Source organism: Podarcis pityusensis, assembly GCF_964106645.2.
Source record: "Podarcis pityusensis genome assembly, chromosome: 10".
Lineage (NCBI taxonomy): Eukaryota > Metazoa > Chordata > Lepidosauria > Squamata > Lacertidae > Podarcis > Podarcis pityusensis.
The window spans coordinates 70,305,489-70,322,946 of record NC_138035.1 but is presented as its reverse complement, the minus strand read 5'-3'; the positions used below and the strand labels follow the sequence as shown (position 1 = coordinate 70,322,946).

The window sequence follows — 17,458 nt, the reverse complement described above, 5'->3', positions numbered from 1 at the left end:
TTGCAGACAGATTGAGGGAAGTCAAAAAAGAGAAGCAAGATGTAATCAAGATGTGTGGAATGTATAATTTTGTTTTTGTATTTGAAAACCAATAAAAATATAATATAAAAAAGAGAACTTTTCACCCCAAACTTCCAGATGACCTCATGCAGCAGTGTTATGCTGTTAAAGAAGACGTGACACAAGATAGAGCCCAGTGGGACCCCTCAGCAAAAGTAGGCCAAGGTGTCAAACAGGAGTCTTCCCGAACAGCCCGGCATTTCTGAAGTCATAAATTTCAGGAAACAGTCATCCAAGTAGAAATAAAACCACTGTAGCACAGTGTGTCATATCCATGCCAGTTGGCTCAGAAGACCATGACTGATGAAAAGCTGCCAAGAACAGGAATCAACAGGGTCATAATTAAGGGCAAACCTAAGCAGTGCCAAAACCCCAGCCGAAGTCCTTGTAGAAATTCAGTCTCATCCAGGCATGGCTGAAGTCATAAAACCACCACTGTATCAGTATGGAAACAAGCATTGCTATAGCCCAATGAGAGTTTGGAATTTCATCAGAAACAAGTGCATCGGCGGGAGGGCCCTGGCTGAAGGTCAGGGTGGGTAGTGAATAGATTTGGCAGCTGAAGAGTGAGGAGCCAACCCAGCTGTTAAAATCAGTTGAAGCAAAGAGCTAAGACGGTCTGAAGAAGAGGAGTGCTAGATTCCAGAAGGAGCCTTTAGGAGAGCTGAGGCCAAAGAGATAGCAGAGCTGGTTGCAGTAGAGATGAGAAAACTCGTTCTGGACCAAATGATGAAGACCCCAGAAAGGCTGAAAGGTACCTAAAAGGAAATGTGAACTCTGATCACAGGGAAGGACTTTTATTTTACTTCTTACCTTCAAGTAAACATAACAAGCTTTAATGCATTTTATTTTACTTCCAAGGAAGAATCTATGATCTGCTTTGTCCCCTGCCTAGATCCAGCTACCATTTGTGTGACAGGTAGGGTTGCCATATTTCAAACAGTGTTGTTGAGCTTTCTTGCCATTTTTCTTTTTCTTTTGTTTCACCCAAATTTGTTGCAAAATTGGAAACAAATTGCCATTTCTGAGCTTTTTTTTTGGAAAATTGGCAGAAACAGCACTTCCAACATGGGTTGAAATATGTCTGGATTTTACCAGACATTTGTCCGATTTCTGCCCCGACGATGCTGCCGACTGCAGTATTCCGGATATGTCCAGACATATGGCAACCCTAGACAGGTAAAAGGGTCGATAAAGGTATTGAAATGAATGGAGACAGCAAAGAAATAAAAATAAATGTAAGTTGGCAACTTGTAAGATAAGAACATACCAGGGCTGTGGCAAAAGGGGATTGTAAAAGGTGTAGCCTTCCTCCACAAGGTTAGCTTGCAGATTGGCTGGTTTCCCAGGTCTGGCATCTGATTTGATTCCAAAAGCTGCCCATCTATGCAATGATGCCTCCCTGAACCTACTCCCTCCCTCGTGAATTGAATGTGTGGTAGAAGGATTTGGCAAGTCCATTTGAAGTCCATTTACTGCCTAAAACTCAACTGGAGCCTCTGCAAACCCTAGGTGCATAGCTTTGCACCGGGCCCCATTTTGTAAGCACACAGTGTGAGATGGAATAGTGGCAGAGTCTTTCGAAGACGAAGAAGAGTGGGTATCAAGTTAGAATGAATTGATTGGACTAGAAACCTCATTTAAACTCAGGATTTAACCTGGATTTTGTTCTGCTAAGAACTGTAACCTTTAGGAGTGGCAGAGAGGTGGTTTAACAGCATAGTTCTGTCCCTAGCAGCTACAAGTACCCCTTCAAAGAAGTTTGCTTTGGTTTACAGATGATATCTGCGATGTACATTGAGGGACATCACAAAATACCCATTTCAAAGAAGAAAAACTGGTGGCGTTCAAAAACACCTCTTGGCAGTAGAGTATGGGTTAAACAGGAACCGACTGCTGATGGTGACTTTTAGTGGTAAAGGAAAATCCCAGAAATGCTCTGTGTGGCCGTCAGCTTGAGCTTACACAGAAAAGCAGCCATTTGGGCTTTTAAGATGACTTCCATCCCATTTGGCTGCACTTTCAGAAAAACAGAAAAGAGATTCATTTACGGTAATTCATGATCATGTCTTCGGGGCTTAGGGTTTAGGACTATGATTGTGCTAGAATGAAAGTAACCTCATAAATAACTTTCATTAACAGATAGATTAAGCTCATTTGGGAGCTGTTAGTAAATAATGACTTCTAAGGACTGAACAAGCATAAAAGGAGACTGCAGCTGCTAAACAGAAAAATATTTACATTAGGTCAAATGAGATGCAACAAGGGAACAGTCTGGCCATTGTTTGTTAAAACACTGAAAATAAATACACCGTTTTTATTTTGTCTAAAGGGAGGGCAAATCCTTTTAGGAATATTTAAAGATCTTTTTGCACCTAGTTAATACCTCACATTCAGAGGAATTTGAGACTGAAATTAAACAGTGCTTTGGTTGTTTTCTTTATGAATTATGGTGCCTCAGAAGTGATTTCCAACATTCTCCCGCTGTGGATACAAACTGCAGGCAAGGATTGGTAGTAGCTGGCAAGATCATTCACCATTCCTCAGTGAAAAGCAGTCAAAGAATCCCAGCTTCCCCCAGCAATCAGAAAAACATAGTCCTGTTGCTCTAATATTAGGTTCTCACACCAAATAGCAGTCGGTGATATTTCTGCCCAAAAGCTAGCAAAGAAGCATTCATCTCCCCTCCTCCCTTTTAAACAGAACGTATGCAATTCATTGGATTATTCATGCCTTATCTTTACTTTGGCAAGCCAGCCTCCACGACTCTGGTTGTTATGTCTGCAATAAATAATAAAGTGCCAAATAATTTTAGCACAGGAAGGTGCAATATATGAAATAGCCTCAAGTCTGTAAAGTTGCAAAGATATGCAGACTCTTGGAAACTAATTATGTAGAAAAAACAGTACTTATGTGTTCCAATTCAAAAATGTGAAAGTTGCACTCAAAATGATTATTACAGGCCATTTTTCTGGGGCTGAAATGTTGGTGCAGTTCTGCTGAGTTTCATGAATGACCGGCCTTCTATTGTTCCGAGGGAAAAGACCTATTGTTCCACCTCCACACTGCCTCCTGTGCTCTGCAATGACAGGTGGCAACATTTGAAAGCATTCAGTCCCAACTCCTGCATCATACTTTTCAACCGAGCTGCCAAGCGGCACTTTCATCTGATTTCCTGTTGGAACAGGGCAATTAAAGACAGCATCGGTTCCTTCCACTTATAGATCAGGCGGCCGCTATTACCTGATATGGGGATGACGACATTCCAGTCTTCACATGCCAGGATATATACACCCACTTTATAACTTACGCTATTCTTGCGCTTTCTTGTGATAAGCTACACCTGCACTGCATAAGAAATTAACTTCTCGTCCTGCAGTTACCGGTATATAGATGTTTACCCAGAAATGCAACAATGCTCAACTCAGCTTACACCCAGGTAAATGTAAACAGGATTACAACTTTAAAGGTTAGTATTTTATTTTAGTTAATTATCTTTATTACTTTAATGGTGTTTACTTTTTCAATATTTAATACTTCACTTTTCTAATTAGGACCCTCAAAATAGATTAGACTATCCCAATTAATAAGCCTTCTTCCTGCCCAAACTAGCCATTGAAATATGAGCAAAGCTTTACATAATAAAAAAGATGTGCTGAATTAATGTCTTCGTTCTTCTCCTCCTCCAACTGAATTGTACTGAAATTGTATTTATCTTACTACTTTATGCTTCCTGTAAGGCCCCTGCTAATTTTGTTACAATAAAAACGCAATCCAATGCTTTGTTTAATACCATCAGCCACAGAATGTTTTATTCCAAGCCTGATCATGCTGTCTATTACAAACATGTGTCAGAAACAGTTTGCACGCCAGATCTGCCACTTTTTTGCTCACCTCTATTTTTCCAAATAAGGGATGTAAAACACACTTAGCATTTCACTTGCATGATTGATGTACAAAATGGCAACCATTTAAAACATACCTGTTTTGATTGTGAGGTACTTTTCATATTTGCAAGTCCTCATTTCTAGGTTTTCTCATGCTGTCCGAATTAGTGCAACAATCTAGCATACTGCTAGTTGCTGAGGTATAGTGTAGTTACAATCAAACTTCTCTGCAGTCAAATTGCCGCTCCTCTTTAACAAGATCATAGTCAACATTTAAGTGTCTAAAAACATTTTAATTCTTAAAACAATTTTTTAATTGAAAGGGGGGGGGGGAGAGTGGCAGACTGTGGAAACAGAGTCATTCTTTACACCTACACAACTCAAACTGTTCCTTTTTTTATTAAAATGTATTCTGTGCAAAATTTAGTTCTGTGCAGGCCTGTACCGTACTGGGGGGGGGGGGGATATAAAACAGGCAATTCCTAAACAACAATCCCAACATCAGACAACAGAGAGGAAGAACAATAGATCACAGAACCTAAGTTTTGTACATTATGAACTAGACATAGCATGTTCTTAAAGCTCCAGTAATACATTCCTTGGGGGGTGAAAAACCCAACAATAACAGAATGCACTTTGGTCATTATTAACATTATTAAAACATTAGTACAGAAACAAATAAAATATAAAATGTTTGTGTTGCTTTATATATAAAAACACCTTATACCACACAAGTATATATTGCAATAATTCTGGAATTGGGAGTTTTGGAAGGTTTCATTATTATTTTCTTCAGATTAGCTACATTATTTTCTATTGTTTATACATTCCAATAGACGTTTTTTGAAAAAATAAGCACAATGAACACAATATCCAGTTCAGAATATTATATGTATGTTCAACATGATAGCATTGTCCCTTTTGACATAATGTTTTGAATCACACTTCGCAGCTCAAATTGACAGCTCTATAAAATTTTCAGCTAAGCCTTATTGAAAAGTAAATGGAGAGACTGTCAACATAGTGAACCAATAGCTCTACAGATGCCCTTACCTGTGCGCTCCAATACATACACTGAGCCTGGGGATTATTCATCCACTTAAGGGAGAGGCTGCTTGGTGTAAATCTATATATATTTGTGCGTGTAAAGTTGGCCACTCCACTGAAGAGAATGGGACAATCCCAGAGGTCTCAGGTAGGCTCACAGCATCTGAGGCAGCACTTTGCTAGATCACAGTGGCTCGGTTACAGGTGTCATCAGTGTTCAAACTGAGCACTTCCACTTCCTAATTTAAAATTAGCTACTTGCTGCTAAAGAGAACACCAGCTAATGTTATCTGTAAAGTGCAGTCCTAGTGATGTCAGTGGGGCTTATTCCTTGGGGGTGGGGGGATATACAGAATTGCAGCCTACGTCTTTTGGAAATTTACTAAAAAAGAGAGCTGACATGGTCATGATCTGGCATCAGTCCTAAAAGCATCCCGCTGAAATCACTGCAGGCTGCACACTTACCTGGAAGTAAACCCAATGAACATTCCAACTTACTTCTGAGTAAACAGCAAGCTAAGCCAGAGTGTTTAAGTTCAGTGGGATTTACTCCAAAGCACATATGGATAAAATTATAGCCCAATTTTGCAATTCAAGAGGATTAAATTGAATAATCAGTGCTCACTTCTAAACAGGATTAAGACTGAGTTCTGAAAATTACGATTTCAAAAGTTGCTTATCTTACAATTTTTTATATTCCCTGTGTGGTATAAGTCACATATACTACAGTGTACTATGGGAGAGCATTCCTACATAATATCTTGCAAATGTAACACTATTGCACCATAGTCCACCATAATATATTCTATTTAGTATATATAAAGATCACTATTTAAGTAACAATAAAAGTGCACATATTGAGCGGCACAGTCAGAACTGTGCAAACAGCCCAGTGTCTCAAATAAATACTATAGCTAATTTTTATCAAAATATCTTACAGCACAGTAACAGTTTACAGTTATTGCTCCAATAAAAATGTTATCAAAGAGCACTTGTTGACCTGCTATGTAATACCTTAGTAATCTTCAACAATGCTTAAAACTTCAGATCAATATATTTAGGATCCTGGAATCACTTCAGTAAGAAACGTGCTGGCTCTAGCATTTATATATATATCTATATAAAAATGTAGTTAACCTGGCCTACTGCATTGTAATTACAGTAAATGTCACTTTCTACTGTAACCAACAATATGCTGGTGCTCTGATACTACCCCTGAAAGGAAGGTACAAAATAAAATGTTTAAAACATTTTATAGTACATGTTCAATAAAGTGACTTCAGCATGACATTGATGTAACAAGAAATTCTGAAGTATAAAAGCCTAGCATTAGGGCTTCACCTTTCACAACAGATGAAGCATATTTGAGCAATTTAGTGTGACCAATTGCCAGGATCTCAAGTATCTGGATATCCATTTTTTACCCTCTCAATAACCAAAGCATATTAATGTTTCAAAATGAAATACAATATCAGCTAAAATAAAATTTACAAAAATGAAAAGGTAAAATAAATATTAAGATTGCACAAGACAGTCAGATGTAAACACTTCAACTTTGCAAATGATAATCCATGTAGAGATCGAAACTTCTGAAATAAAGAATCAGCAACTGCTTTGAGGCAGCTTAGTCGATCAGTTCTCTTCTCCAGAGGATTGTGTCCATTTTCCTTTTTTGGGAAAAAATGTCAGGATTTGATCTTCCAGAGCTGAAGATTAAAGCAGCAGAAAACATATTTAGAAATAAGATCAACTGCAGGTTTTGGTTTTATGCTGTGCTTAGCTTGTCAATAAAATTGTGTGTGTGTGTGTGTGTGTGTGTGTGTGTGTGTGTGTTATGTTTATATACTAGCTTTTCCTCCAAGGAACGCAAGGGTGTGTGCACGATTCACCTCTCCCCCAATTTGAATTTCACAACAACCCTGTGAGGTAGGTTAGGCTGTGAGACAGTGACTGGTTCAAGGTCACCCAGTGTGGATTCAACCTCTGGTCTTCCAAGTCCTAGTCCAATACTCTAAACACCTACACCCACACTGGCTCTCAGCATTTAAGCGATCTGCTAACATGTGGAAGAAAGCTACAGCTAAAAAATGTCAAAAGGTAATCAACCACAAAATACGGTATATCTGACACACATACACACACACACACAGCTATCTTATATTGAGTCACAGCATTGATCATCTACCCTACTATTGCCTACTATGACTGGTAGTAGCTCTCTGTGTAAGGCAACCTTTTAGGCTCTGTGCATCAGATCCTTACCACCATCTGCACTGCAAGTCAAATTTGACACAAATGATGTCATGCTTTGAAGTCCCAAAGCCAGGACTTCAAAGCTCAATCTTAGCACAGCTAATGTGGGGGATTGCCAGCTTTCTCATATACCAGAATCACCTTTCACCATCCCCAAAGCAAGGCAAGCGGGGCAAAGCAGAGGTTGAAAAGGAGAGCAGGGGGCTGATGGGAGGGAGAAACCAGCTCTTTTGCCCACTGCTGCTCTTGAAGCACACATCGCCAAAGCAAGTTGCCTTCTCCTTCCCTCAAGAACTGGGGGGAGGGAGAACAGGGGTTCTCCACACCTGGTCTAGGTCCTTAAGCTGGTCTTTCCCATCTGTGCTATCCATTTCCTTTCAAGGAAGATCGCCTACCTAAAAAGCATGTGCTCTGCCACTGATGAATGCTCCTTCCCTCAACTGTATACAATAGTATGCCATTGTACAAAAATCTGAAGCAACTCATGTCATTATGAACATGGAATGCTCTATTGTAGAGGGTTTTTGATGGGTTGCCCCAAGGAAAGATTAAATTTATTTTTTTTAAAAAAAAACACAAAATTGAAAATAGGCTGATGCAATGATTCCACAAACCAGCAGAAACAATGACATTTGCTCTTTTTAGCAATTGCTATTTTAGTTAAGTCACCATTAAAACACTGCACTGTGTGGCTTCATTTTAATATGCCTTGAGCTGCAAATAAATATTCATTGTGCAGTGTACTTAGCAGTGAACCAATGAAGTACCCCAAATCATGATGTCATAACAGTATTCCAGAATAATTATTCTGGTTTTCAGGCAAATACACGAATGCAAATATTTAAGAAATTCCCAAAACGTGTAATATGTTTGCCTGTTTTATATAACACAACTGACTCAAAGAGAAAACCAGTACTTTTGATAGGAATGAATCAATTACATTAAACAATGGATTTCTTTTTTTAAAAAAACACCAGCCAAAATTACTAATTAAGGCAGAAATAGGGAAAAACATTTAATACCTTTAGATTAAATCCAAGCAAGTCACTGATAACACCAGAAACAGCAGACAGAATGACAACTTGAGTGATGTTATAAAGCAGAGGATTCATTGTCAATCCGTATAACCTGAAGGGGCTGTCCAGTTCCTAGGAATGAGAAATATATATATTTATTATTATTATTATTATTATTATTATTATTATTATTATTACCCTGCCCATCTGGCTGAGTTTCCCCAGCCATCCTGGGCGGCTCCCAATTGAGTGTTAAAAACAATACAGCATTAAATATTAAAAACTTCCCTAAATAGGGCTGCCTTCAGATGTCTTCTAAAAATAAGATAGCTGCTTATTTCCTTGACATCTGATGGGAGGGCATTCCACAGGGTGGGCGCTACTACCAAGAAGGCCCTCTGTTTGGTTCCCTGTAACTTGGCTTCTCGCAGGGAGGGAACCGCCAGAAGGCCCTCGGCGCTGGACCTCAAGTGGGGTGGAGACACTCATTCAGGTATACAGGACCGAGGCGGTTTAGGGCTTTCAAGGTCAGCACCAACACTTTGAATTGTGCTCGAAAACATACTGGGAGCCAATGCAGATCTCTCAGGACCGGTGCTATGTGGTCCCGGCAGCCGCTCCCAGTCACCAGTCTAGCTGCCGCATTCTGGATTAATTGCAATTTACAAGTGGAGGCCTGTGAATTTTCACTTAGCTGGAGGAGATGCCACATTAGTGGCTTACTAGGTTGATGCTTTAGGAGCAGTAGTCCTTGCCTGAACATCTCCCCCCCCCTTCCACCTCTAAATGCTATAGCTGCAATGACTTTCATAAGACACTGCTGAGACACTTGAAGTTTGGAACCGTGGGGCTATGCACATATATGCTAAGCAAGTAAACAACCAGTGCACTGCAAACATAGCTGTATACAATTCAAAAAGAACTGATACATCTGTTTTTAGGGAAAGTGAGAACTACGAATAGGCCTCAAACTAATCATGGACAACAGTATAGCCATATCTTATTAAGGAGCATTTATTTTTACATAAGTATGCTTATATTCCATGTTTATTCTTACCTTGAGTAATTTTGTAGCAAGTTTCAAAACATTGTTCACTAATGTCAGTTCTTCTTTCTTGTTCGGCTTCTTTTCCATTTTCAAGTACAAATTGATCTAACCAAAAATAGGTTGAATTTTATAAAAAGAATTCACTGCCCAATTGCCAGTACGCTTCTAAAACTCTGAAGTTTCTTTCTCACTATCAGCTAACTAAAATTTATTTAGAAAATCCGTAACTACACTTCAACGTAAGGTTCCCAGGAAAGCGTATCATCATTATTGTTTTTAACCAAATGGAAACAAGAAAGCCACAGCGAGCAAAATTGAATAGAACAGTAAAAATATCAGTTAAAACAAGCTACACAATGTGCTGTCAAAGTCAAAAAAATATCAAAGTTGTTGCCAGGCCACCTGCTCTGGGGAGGCATTGAAACCACAGGATGTCACAGCTGAGAAAACCCTATTGCAGGTCACAACTCACCTAAACTCAAGATAGTAGGGAACCTAGAGGGCCTCTGGAGATAAACACAGGCTCAGGTTGTAGAAGCTGGTTTGCTTACTTTTTAAAGGCTAACTCATCAGCACCTGTATTGCACTACAGCCACCATATTTATGAAAGAGTGCACAAACACAGAATTCCTGGTTTAGTACTTTCATTTACAGCGCTACCTCCGGTTACAAACTTAATTCATTCCAGAGGTCTGTCCTTAAGCCGAAACCGTTCTTAACCTGAGGTGCACTTTCGCTAATGGGGCCTCCCGCTACTGCCGTGCTGCCAGCGTGCGACTTCTGCTTGCATCCCAGGGCAAAGTTTGCAACTAGGAGCTTCTACTCCCAGGTTAACAGAGCTCGTTACCCGAAGCATTTGTAAGGAGGACGGTACGTAACCCGAGGTTCCGCTGTACTTTAAAAGCTGATGAAGCAATGGGACCAAGTTTTCCATTTTACAAAATGGTTGTAGGTACTACCACAATATGTATTGTTAGAAACTCAAGTCCATGTGTTATTCAAATAGTCAAACATATCTGAATCTCTGGTGTTCCTCGGCAGCATACTCTGAAGAGTAAATCTGCTGATTTGTGGACCTGTGTCACGTGAACTGAAAGCAATATGTATATAGTGTAATAGCATTATTGTTTATATAGACTTCAATTCAACTAATCTTTAAATGCATGATAAAACAACAATAAGTAATCTAAAATATCTCATGCCTACTCTATACAGTGGTGCCTCGCAAGACGAAATTAATTCGTTCCGCGAGTTTTGTCGTCTTGCGATTTTTTTCGTCTTGCGAAGCACGGTGTTGGGAAAGTTTTGGAAAAGCTTCAAAAATCACCAAAGTCTTTAAAAACCTCAAAAAAGGCTACCACACCGCGTTCTATGAGTTGCTCCTCGAAGTCAAGTCGCAACTGTATTAACGGTGTTAAGAAAAAGGAAACAAACTTGCAAGACGTTTCCGTCTTGCGAAGCAAGCCCATAGGGAAAATCGTCTTGCGAAGCAGCTCAAAAAACCAAAAACCCTTTCGTCTAGCGAGTTTTTTGTCTTGCGAGGCATTCGTCTTGCGAGGTACCACTGTACTAGCAAGACATTTTTCGTTCACTCGTCTTGAAAAGAAACAAGACACAGTGCCAGACATCACTGCATGTTGAGATGCATTCATCACTCTTACCAAGCGAGTTCTCACCTGTTCAGTAAGTAATATTGAGGTATTGCTGTATTTTTTACTTGTTTCAGACCCAAGTGTAACAAATCTTAAAAGAAAGAGAGTTAATGAAATGCACCATATCACTAGTTCCCAATTGTAATGGCAATCAAGGAAGATCTCATGTACATGAAGTAGCTGAAAGGGAAAATAAATAAAACAAACTCAAAGTAGGAAACACATTCAAATTTATCTAGACTTCACAGAGAATCAAGTTATCATACAATGTAGATACTTTTACAATGTAGTTAAAGACTAAGGGTACAATGCATAATTTCTTTTGTGTAAGTCTCACTGAATTCAATGGAGCTGTGTAAAATTACAACATTGTCTAGGGCAACCTCCATTTGTTTCAGTGTGTTTGCAGAGGAGAACCTGATGCACTGTTCACTCTGGTTAAAACAGAGCTAATTAAATATCATTTGATTGATCTTCATTGGTCTTAGAACTGTACTGTTCATGCAGGCATGTCTGCGTACCAGGGTGTGCAGCTGCTCTGTGCTTCCTGAGTCAAATCACAAATCAACAAAGCAGCTGGAATCAGATCAGGGCCCCCACAAAGCCTGGTTTTGTCTTTCTCTATTCTCTACATCCTTATACCTTTCAATATACAATTTATCTATTTTTCTGAACTCTAGTTCCATGGGTTTTGCAAGAAGCAAGACTGTCTAAATGGTGCCTTTGAAGAACTGGAGGACTTTTTTGATTAAAGCAAAGCAGCAGAGGATTATTATTTTAGTTAAAAGCTTATTTTAACTTCTTAAAAAATTGTGCCCTATGCTGCTTGTGGAAAAAATCCTCCTGAATTCTTCAGCACTCCACAGGCAGTGATCAGGATGGATTCACCTTGTAAGGCAGTAGTGGGGAATCTCTGGCTTGTGTGTCTAATTAGTTCAAGCAGTGATCCTAATTTGGCCAGGTCCCTTTGAAAGCATACTATCAGTTGTAAACAGGGGCTCTCTCTCAGCATCCATCAGCTTATTGGCACTGAGAGGAGTTCCTTTGAAAATGCAGCACCAATCACTTGATGGGCGCTGAAAAGGAGACCCTAGGAAGTTGCCAACCAACATCATAATGAACAGTCAGTCACATCTTATATTAAGGTAAGAAAGTACAAGACAACCCCCCACCACCGCTACTCAAAAATATGAAACCAGTATAGATTTTGGAGTTTTAGTTGGCCTAATAAAGCTATTTGCTTTAATATGGATTAGGGAAGGAAATGAATATTTCTTTCCTTTGCTCACCAAAACCCCTGGACCTATTTGTGTGCAAATTAGCAGGCTTAATCCACTTTGGAGAGCTCCTGTGCCTGAAGATTTAATCTGCTTCTGCCAAAAAGGGGGGAATACAGCAGTTTTTAGTACCCCCTAAGTGCAAATGTGGAACACAGAGCTTTGATTGGGCTCATAATCCAATCACAGAAAGACTGGAACAGATCAGTTGTTGTTGTTTTAAGTACAGATAGGAGGCAAACAGTTGATCAACATTCAGGCGTCCTGCAAATCTTTAGACCCACCCACACAGGCAGAGTGTGTACGCATATTTTCTGGTTAGATAAGTTATTTTACCACAAGGTTTTTAAATTACCGGTAAGTAAATCGGTTCTTGTCAGGTTTTCCTTACCTGTGCACAGCAGATAAATACAGCCGAAATAGTCAACAAAAAAGCAGATGAGACTATTACATCAACTGACCGTTGAGGACCTCGACGCTGAAAATAAAAGGGAAACTTAGTGAGTAATTCTCTGGAGGGATTAACCATAGAAACTTGGTAAATGGGGTGACATGTCTATAGACGGATTAAATGACAAGTTTTAAATGCAAAATATCAAATACTTTCTTCCTATGGTTTAAAGGAGTATGGTGTTAAGCATGCTTATTAATAATGACAAAGGAGAAATAGTGGCTGGGGGGGAAATTGTTCTAATAAGACAGCTTTGTGCCATGAAATGATACTGTCTTGATCACAAGAGTCTGAATTTCAGTTGCATCACCACAATCTCTTGAAAAGCCATTCTCCAATTACCATGTGCTGCAATCCACCTCCTACAAGTAATGCGTGTGGGGGGGGGACGACATAAAAAGATCTCTGCTATCAAGCTTACAAGTCACCTACAGTAATGCAATGCATACAATTCTCTCTGAAAGTTAAGCAGCATACAAGCAGGACACAGAAAAAACACTATTTCTAAGACTGGGGACAGCAGGACATAAGAGAAATTAGCTTACTGTAGGATTCCCTGCCTTGTGCATGGGGTGTAGACATATGAAATATCAGTTGCTTAGAAAGACAGTAAGACCTAGACTTGAAAATGCCAAACAAGAGTTTTCGAATTAGAGGAGGGACAATGAACTGCTATGCTAACCTGGAATGGTAGGACTCCTCAGCTTTAAGTTTCACTGCTAAGTTCTTCCAGGTGAGTAACCCCCTACTTTTAGGCCTTTTAGCTCCCTCTGCTGGATTGTAAGACAGCTAAATTAACTACAAAATGGTCTTTTTTCTTTAACACACTCAACAAGAACAAAACTGGAGGCATGAACAATGTGTTTAGCCACACAGGGGACAAGGGGTAGTTGAACAACATTACGGTGTCCTGCTATGATTATTATATAATACCACTGCTTTGATGCAAGATGAGGCAATGGGAAAGTTTGTATGATTATATATCAGCTTAATAAATCAATGTATGAACACCCTTTCACGAAACCCCTTTACTCAAACCTAGAAACCTTTCATTAACTAAAGTTTCCTGTTTCATCGAAATTGGTAATCCATGGTTAACAGCTTTTGAACAAGTAAAGACATAAAGCCTACTTCATGATTTAATATATTACTTGTTCTGAACTTGTTAATCAGAGTTTCCTAGCTCACACAAAAGGAAAAACTATTGTTAACAGAATATTTTCCTCCTTATTTGTCTGCCAGCTTGCACAAAGGGAGGACCCAGATCACTGCTCATGTGGTCAAAAGACTCAATCATATCTCAACTTACTTATGTGGTTCAAAGTGATCAACACTTCTATGATTAACAAATATTTTGTGTAGTAAACTTTTTTGGGTATTTTTTCATTGTTTTGAGATAGCAAAACATTCATTATCATGGAAGAACAAGCCAGCCGCTGATGATCATGCTGAGATGGATAAGATGACACTACATCTATTGTGCAGCTGCAATATATCCCCTCCAGTGACCCTTGAATAGCAGGAGAAGAAGTGTTGCCTGCCATTGATATGGGGAAAAAGGGAAACCAAGTTCCACCAAACCTGTCTCTCTTTGAAATTGTGCGGGAAACTTTGAGAAGCCCTTAAAGTTCTGTAGAAAAATCTACAGAGGTAAAAACAAAAATGTACCGTCGACTTCCGGGTTGGCGCCATCGCCGAATGGCGGACTCCCTCCGAGCTCCGGAGGGAGCCTGCTCGGCAGGGGCTGGGTCCTACCGCACCGGCGATGCGGGGACCCTTAAAAACCACGTCCACGGAGGCCGTGGACATGGAGACTCGGCTGGCACCGCTAGCGCCCTCCCGACTCGTGAAGGAGCCTTTTTAAAGGCTACGGATCGGGTGCCGGGGAGAAGCGTGGTGCTTTGAGTCCTCTGCTATCCCTGCCGAGCGAAGCCGCATGCCATCCGGCGGAGAGCGCTGACTTCTTCCATTGAAAATTCGGACTTCTTAACAACAACCCGTGAGTAATTTGGAAACCGGGTTCAAAAGGAGAAAAAAAAGAATTTTTTTTCGGATTGGATACGAGCGGGGGGGGGGATCCAAAAAGGAAGTCAGTCCCCCTCCCTACTGTAAACCTTCCAAAACAAGGATGGGGAAACCAAGGTCCAAAAAGATTTGTATTGCTGATAAAAACTAAGAATTCCACGATGGGGAACTACAAGAACTGTGCTGGAGGAAGAATTGAGGGAGAAGGGAAACGTAACCCCCCCCCCTGGGAACCGGGGTGATTGAAGAGAGAGCCTGGTGAAAAGAGTCGGAGATTTTGACAGCTGTCAAAGTAGCTGTCAAAGTCGGAAAGCAGAGAGGATTTTATTATGAGAACTTTGCTGGTTAAATTTGTTACAATTTGCTATAACCCGTTAAAACTTGGATACAAAATGGCGAAAACATGGATAACAATCGGACTTTTGGACTAGAGAAAACAAAGTTACAACAATCCCCCTAGAGGAGTTTCGGGACATTACAAAGATGGTCGTAAGTGGAAAAATACCATTGGAATTTTACAGGACTGGTTATCTTCTGGGAAAGCTGCAAAACGGAAATAATATTTTGTCTACAGGGTGTTCAGCTAAAGGAGACAATAGAATTTTCTATTGAAGAAAGGAAGGGACTGAACACAAGTTTTTGTTCCTGAATAACAATAATCCCTGCAGAGTTACTAAACTTCTGAATTAGAACGTTTCAGCAGCGGAACAAGAGGAAATTGGACTACAACTTGGAAAGAACAATGGGGGGAGTTTTATTAAAGATTTGAAGTTAAATGTCTTAAAAAATAACTATAAAAAGAAAAAGCCAGCAAGGAGTCGGGGGAAATAGGTGATTTATGGACTTTAAGAATTCCAGGCAGATAACATGGTTTGGTGGTCAGGGGGAAATTAAACCGGGGACAGGGGGGGGAGAACTAAAATCCAAAGGCTTGTCAACTTTTTTTTCTGAATTGGCTCTTTTTCATCTATTATATTTTTTATTTCTTATTTCTTATATTTCTATTGTGTGGGGTGTCCTTATCATTAAAAAAAGGGAAATTGTGGAATGAAAATGGGGTGGGCCCTGGGGAGAGAACTTTTGTCTTTTATTAAGGGTATTGATGAGGAGTGTATAAATTTTAAATTCGAATAATGGTCTAAACAAATTAAGTTTCAATTAGAACTGAGAGCTTGTGGAGCCAACAATATGAAAGGGGAATATGGTAGGGGTGGGGGAAGGGGGGAGTCCCGGAAAGTGGATGTATGAAAATAAGGCTTTGAATGTACTTTAATCTTTACTTTCTGTATTTTTGAAAATCTTAATAAATATCATTTAAAAAAACAAAAAAAAAAACAAAAATGTACCATCTACATATATGGGAACATTGAGTGGAGGGAAAACTTTATTTAAATAATATATTCATAACACACTTCCAGTATAATTGACTCTCGGATGAAAGATCTCCTCCCACAGTGGAAGCTCTGCAAATGGCTAGAAATGTAATAGTACCAGCATTAGCCACTGCAAAGAGTATTTCCCCCACACATGGAAGAGGGAGACACTATTCTTGAAATGTAAAGTATGTGCTCCAATGCTCCAGAGAGCAACTGAACCCGAAGGGGGGGAAACAATCAAAAGCAACACAGTGTGTGGGGAGGCGGGAGAGAAAATGCAGCACAGTATGAGGAAGGGTCTTGTAACATTCAGCTTCAGATACGGCATCACAGCAGCATTTAACAGATGCCTGTGACACTAACGCAGAAACATTCTCTACACTGTTGGAAATGTAATGGTGACATATGGGGACTAAAATAACACAATTTCCCAGAAACATCTGTCAGAAGTGTTATTAATAGTTACATTTTTAGTCCTGTGCTTTTTAAAGTCCATCAAGAAAACAACCTTCCTTTTTATTTCTTCCTTAACTAATGCAAAGTCAGCCAATTTATAAAACAACTAAAAGGCATTACCCTAAGGTTTCTTCTTTATAAATGAGGCTTCTTTCCACAATATTTTAGACTGCAAAAATGAAATTATTATGCCAAACTGTGTTGTTTTAAAACCACTCTGCCCAACCAGAATCAAGAAAGTTTGGCCTTATAAAAATGTGACCTGATAAAACTAAGACTGGCAGGAGATCTCAGTTGCTCACCTCTTGATTTTCACAATGAGAAATACTTACTTACCTGTACTACAAAGCTCAGGAGAAATGCAAAAATTCAGAAGAGGGCAATGCTCAGTATTAAGTACTGTCAGTATAACACACATCTGGTTTAAAAGCATATATGGCAAACAAAAAATAAGGGCCAACAAACCTTTAGATAGGAGCGGAGGGAAAGCCACATTTTAATATTCTGCACCTTCTTTAGTCGAAAGTGAGGAACCTCAGACTTCCGTGCCCTTCTTGCAGATGTTAGGTGGCCAAAGAGTTTGGCAAAAAGTAGCCTCTGTAAGCGATAAGTTACGTTTAGTGAATTAAGAACTGAAATGCATTTGGAATACCAATACAGATTTTTAAACCATTGTAAAGACGTTATAACTTTAGATACTTTACATACTGTCCATACTTTAATATTGTGGTCAAATTAAAGTTGGAAATTTCCATACTTTATATATTAATTCTCAGGTATAAATCATAAATAATAGGAAAATAATAATTTTTATTTTCCTTTTAATTCTATTTTATTTTCCTTTTAATTTTTAATTCTATAATTTTTTTGAAGGAGAGGATGCAAATCTTAAAATAGTAAGATAATAAAT

General features: G+C 39.3%; 1 protein-coding gene across 8 annotated transcripts in view; it reads right to left on the bottom strand.

The window, feature by feature from the left end:
- Positions 1–3,841: 3,841 nt before the first annotated feature.
- Positions 3,842–17,458, bottom strand: part of PHTF2 (putative homeodomain transcription factor 2) — a 66,086-nt gene continuing 52,469 nt past the window's right edge. For all 8 annotated transcript variants that reach the window (XM_081023589.1, XM_081023595.1, XM_081023594.1 and 5 more), the window contains 6 exons: positions 17,014–17,145; positions 12,632–12,718; positions 10,988–11,143; positions 9,321–9,416; positions 8,270–8,395; positions 3,842–6,700 (listed from right to left, as the gene is read on the bottom strand). In XM_081023589.1, coding sequence (XP_080879715.1) covers positions 6,680–6,700; positions 8,270–8,395; positions 9,321–9,416; positions 10,988–11,143; positions 12,632–12,718; positions 17,014–17,145 — 618 coding nt within the window. In that variant the 3' untranslated portion in view covers positions 3,842–6,679. The remainder of the gene's footprint in view (positions 6,701–8,269; positions 8,396–9,320; positions 9,417–10,987; positions 11,144–12,631; positions 12,719–17,013; positions 17,146–17,458) is intronic.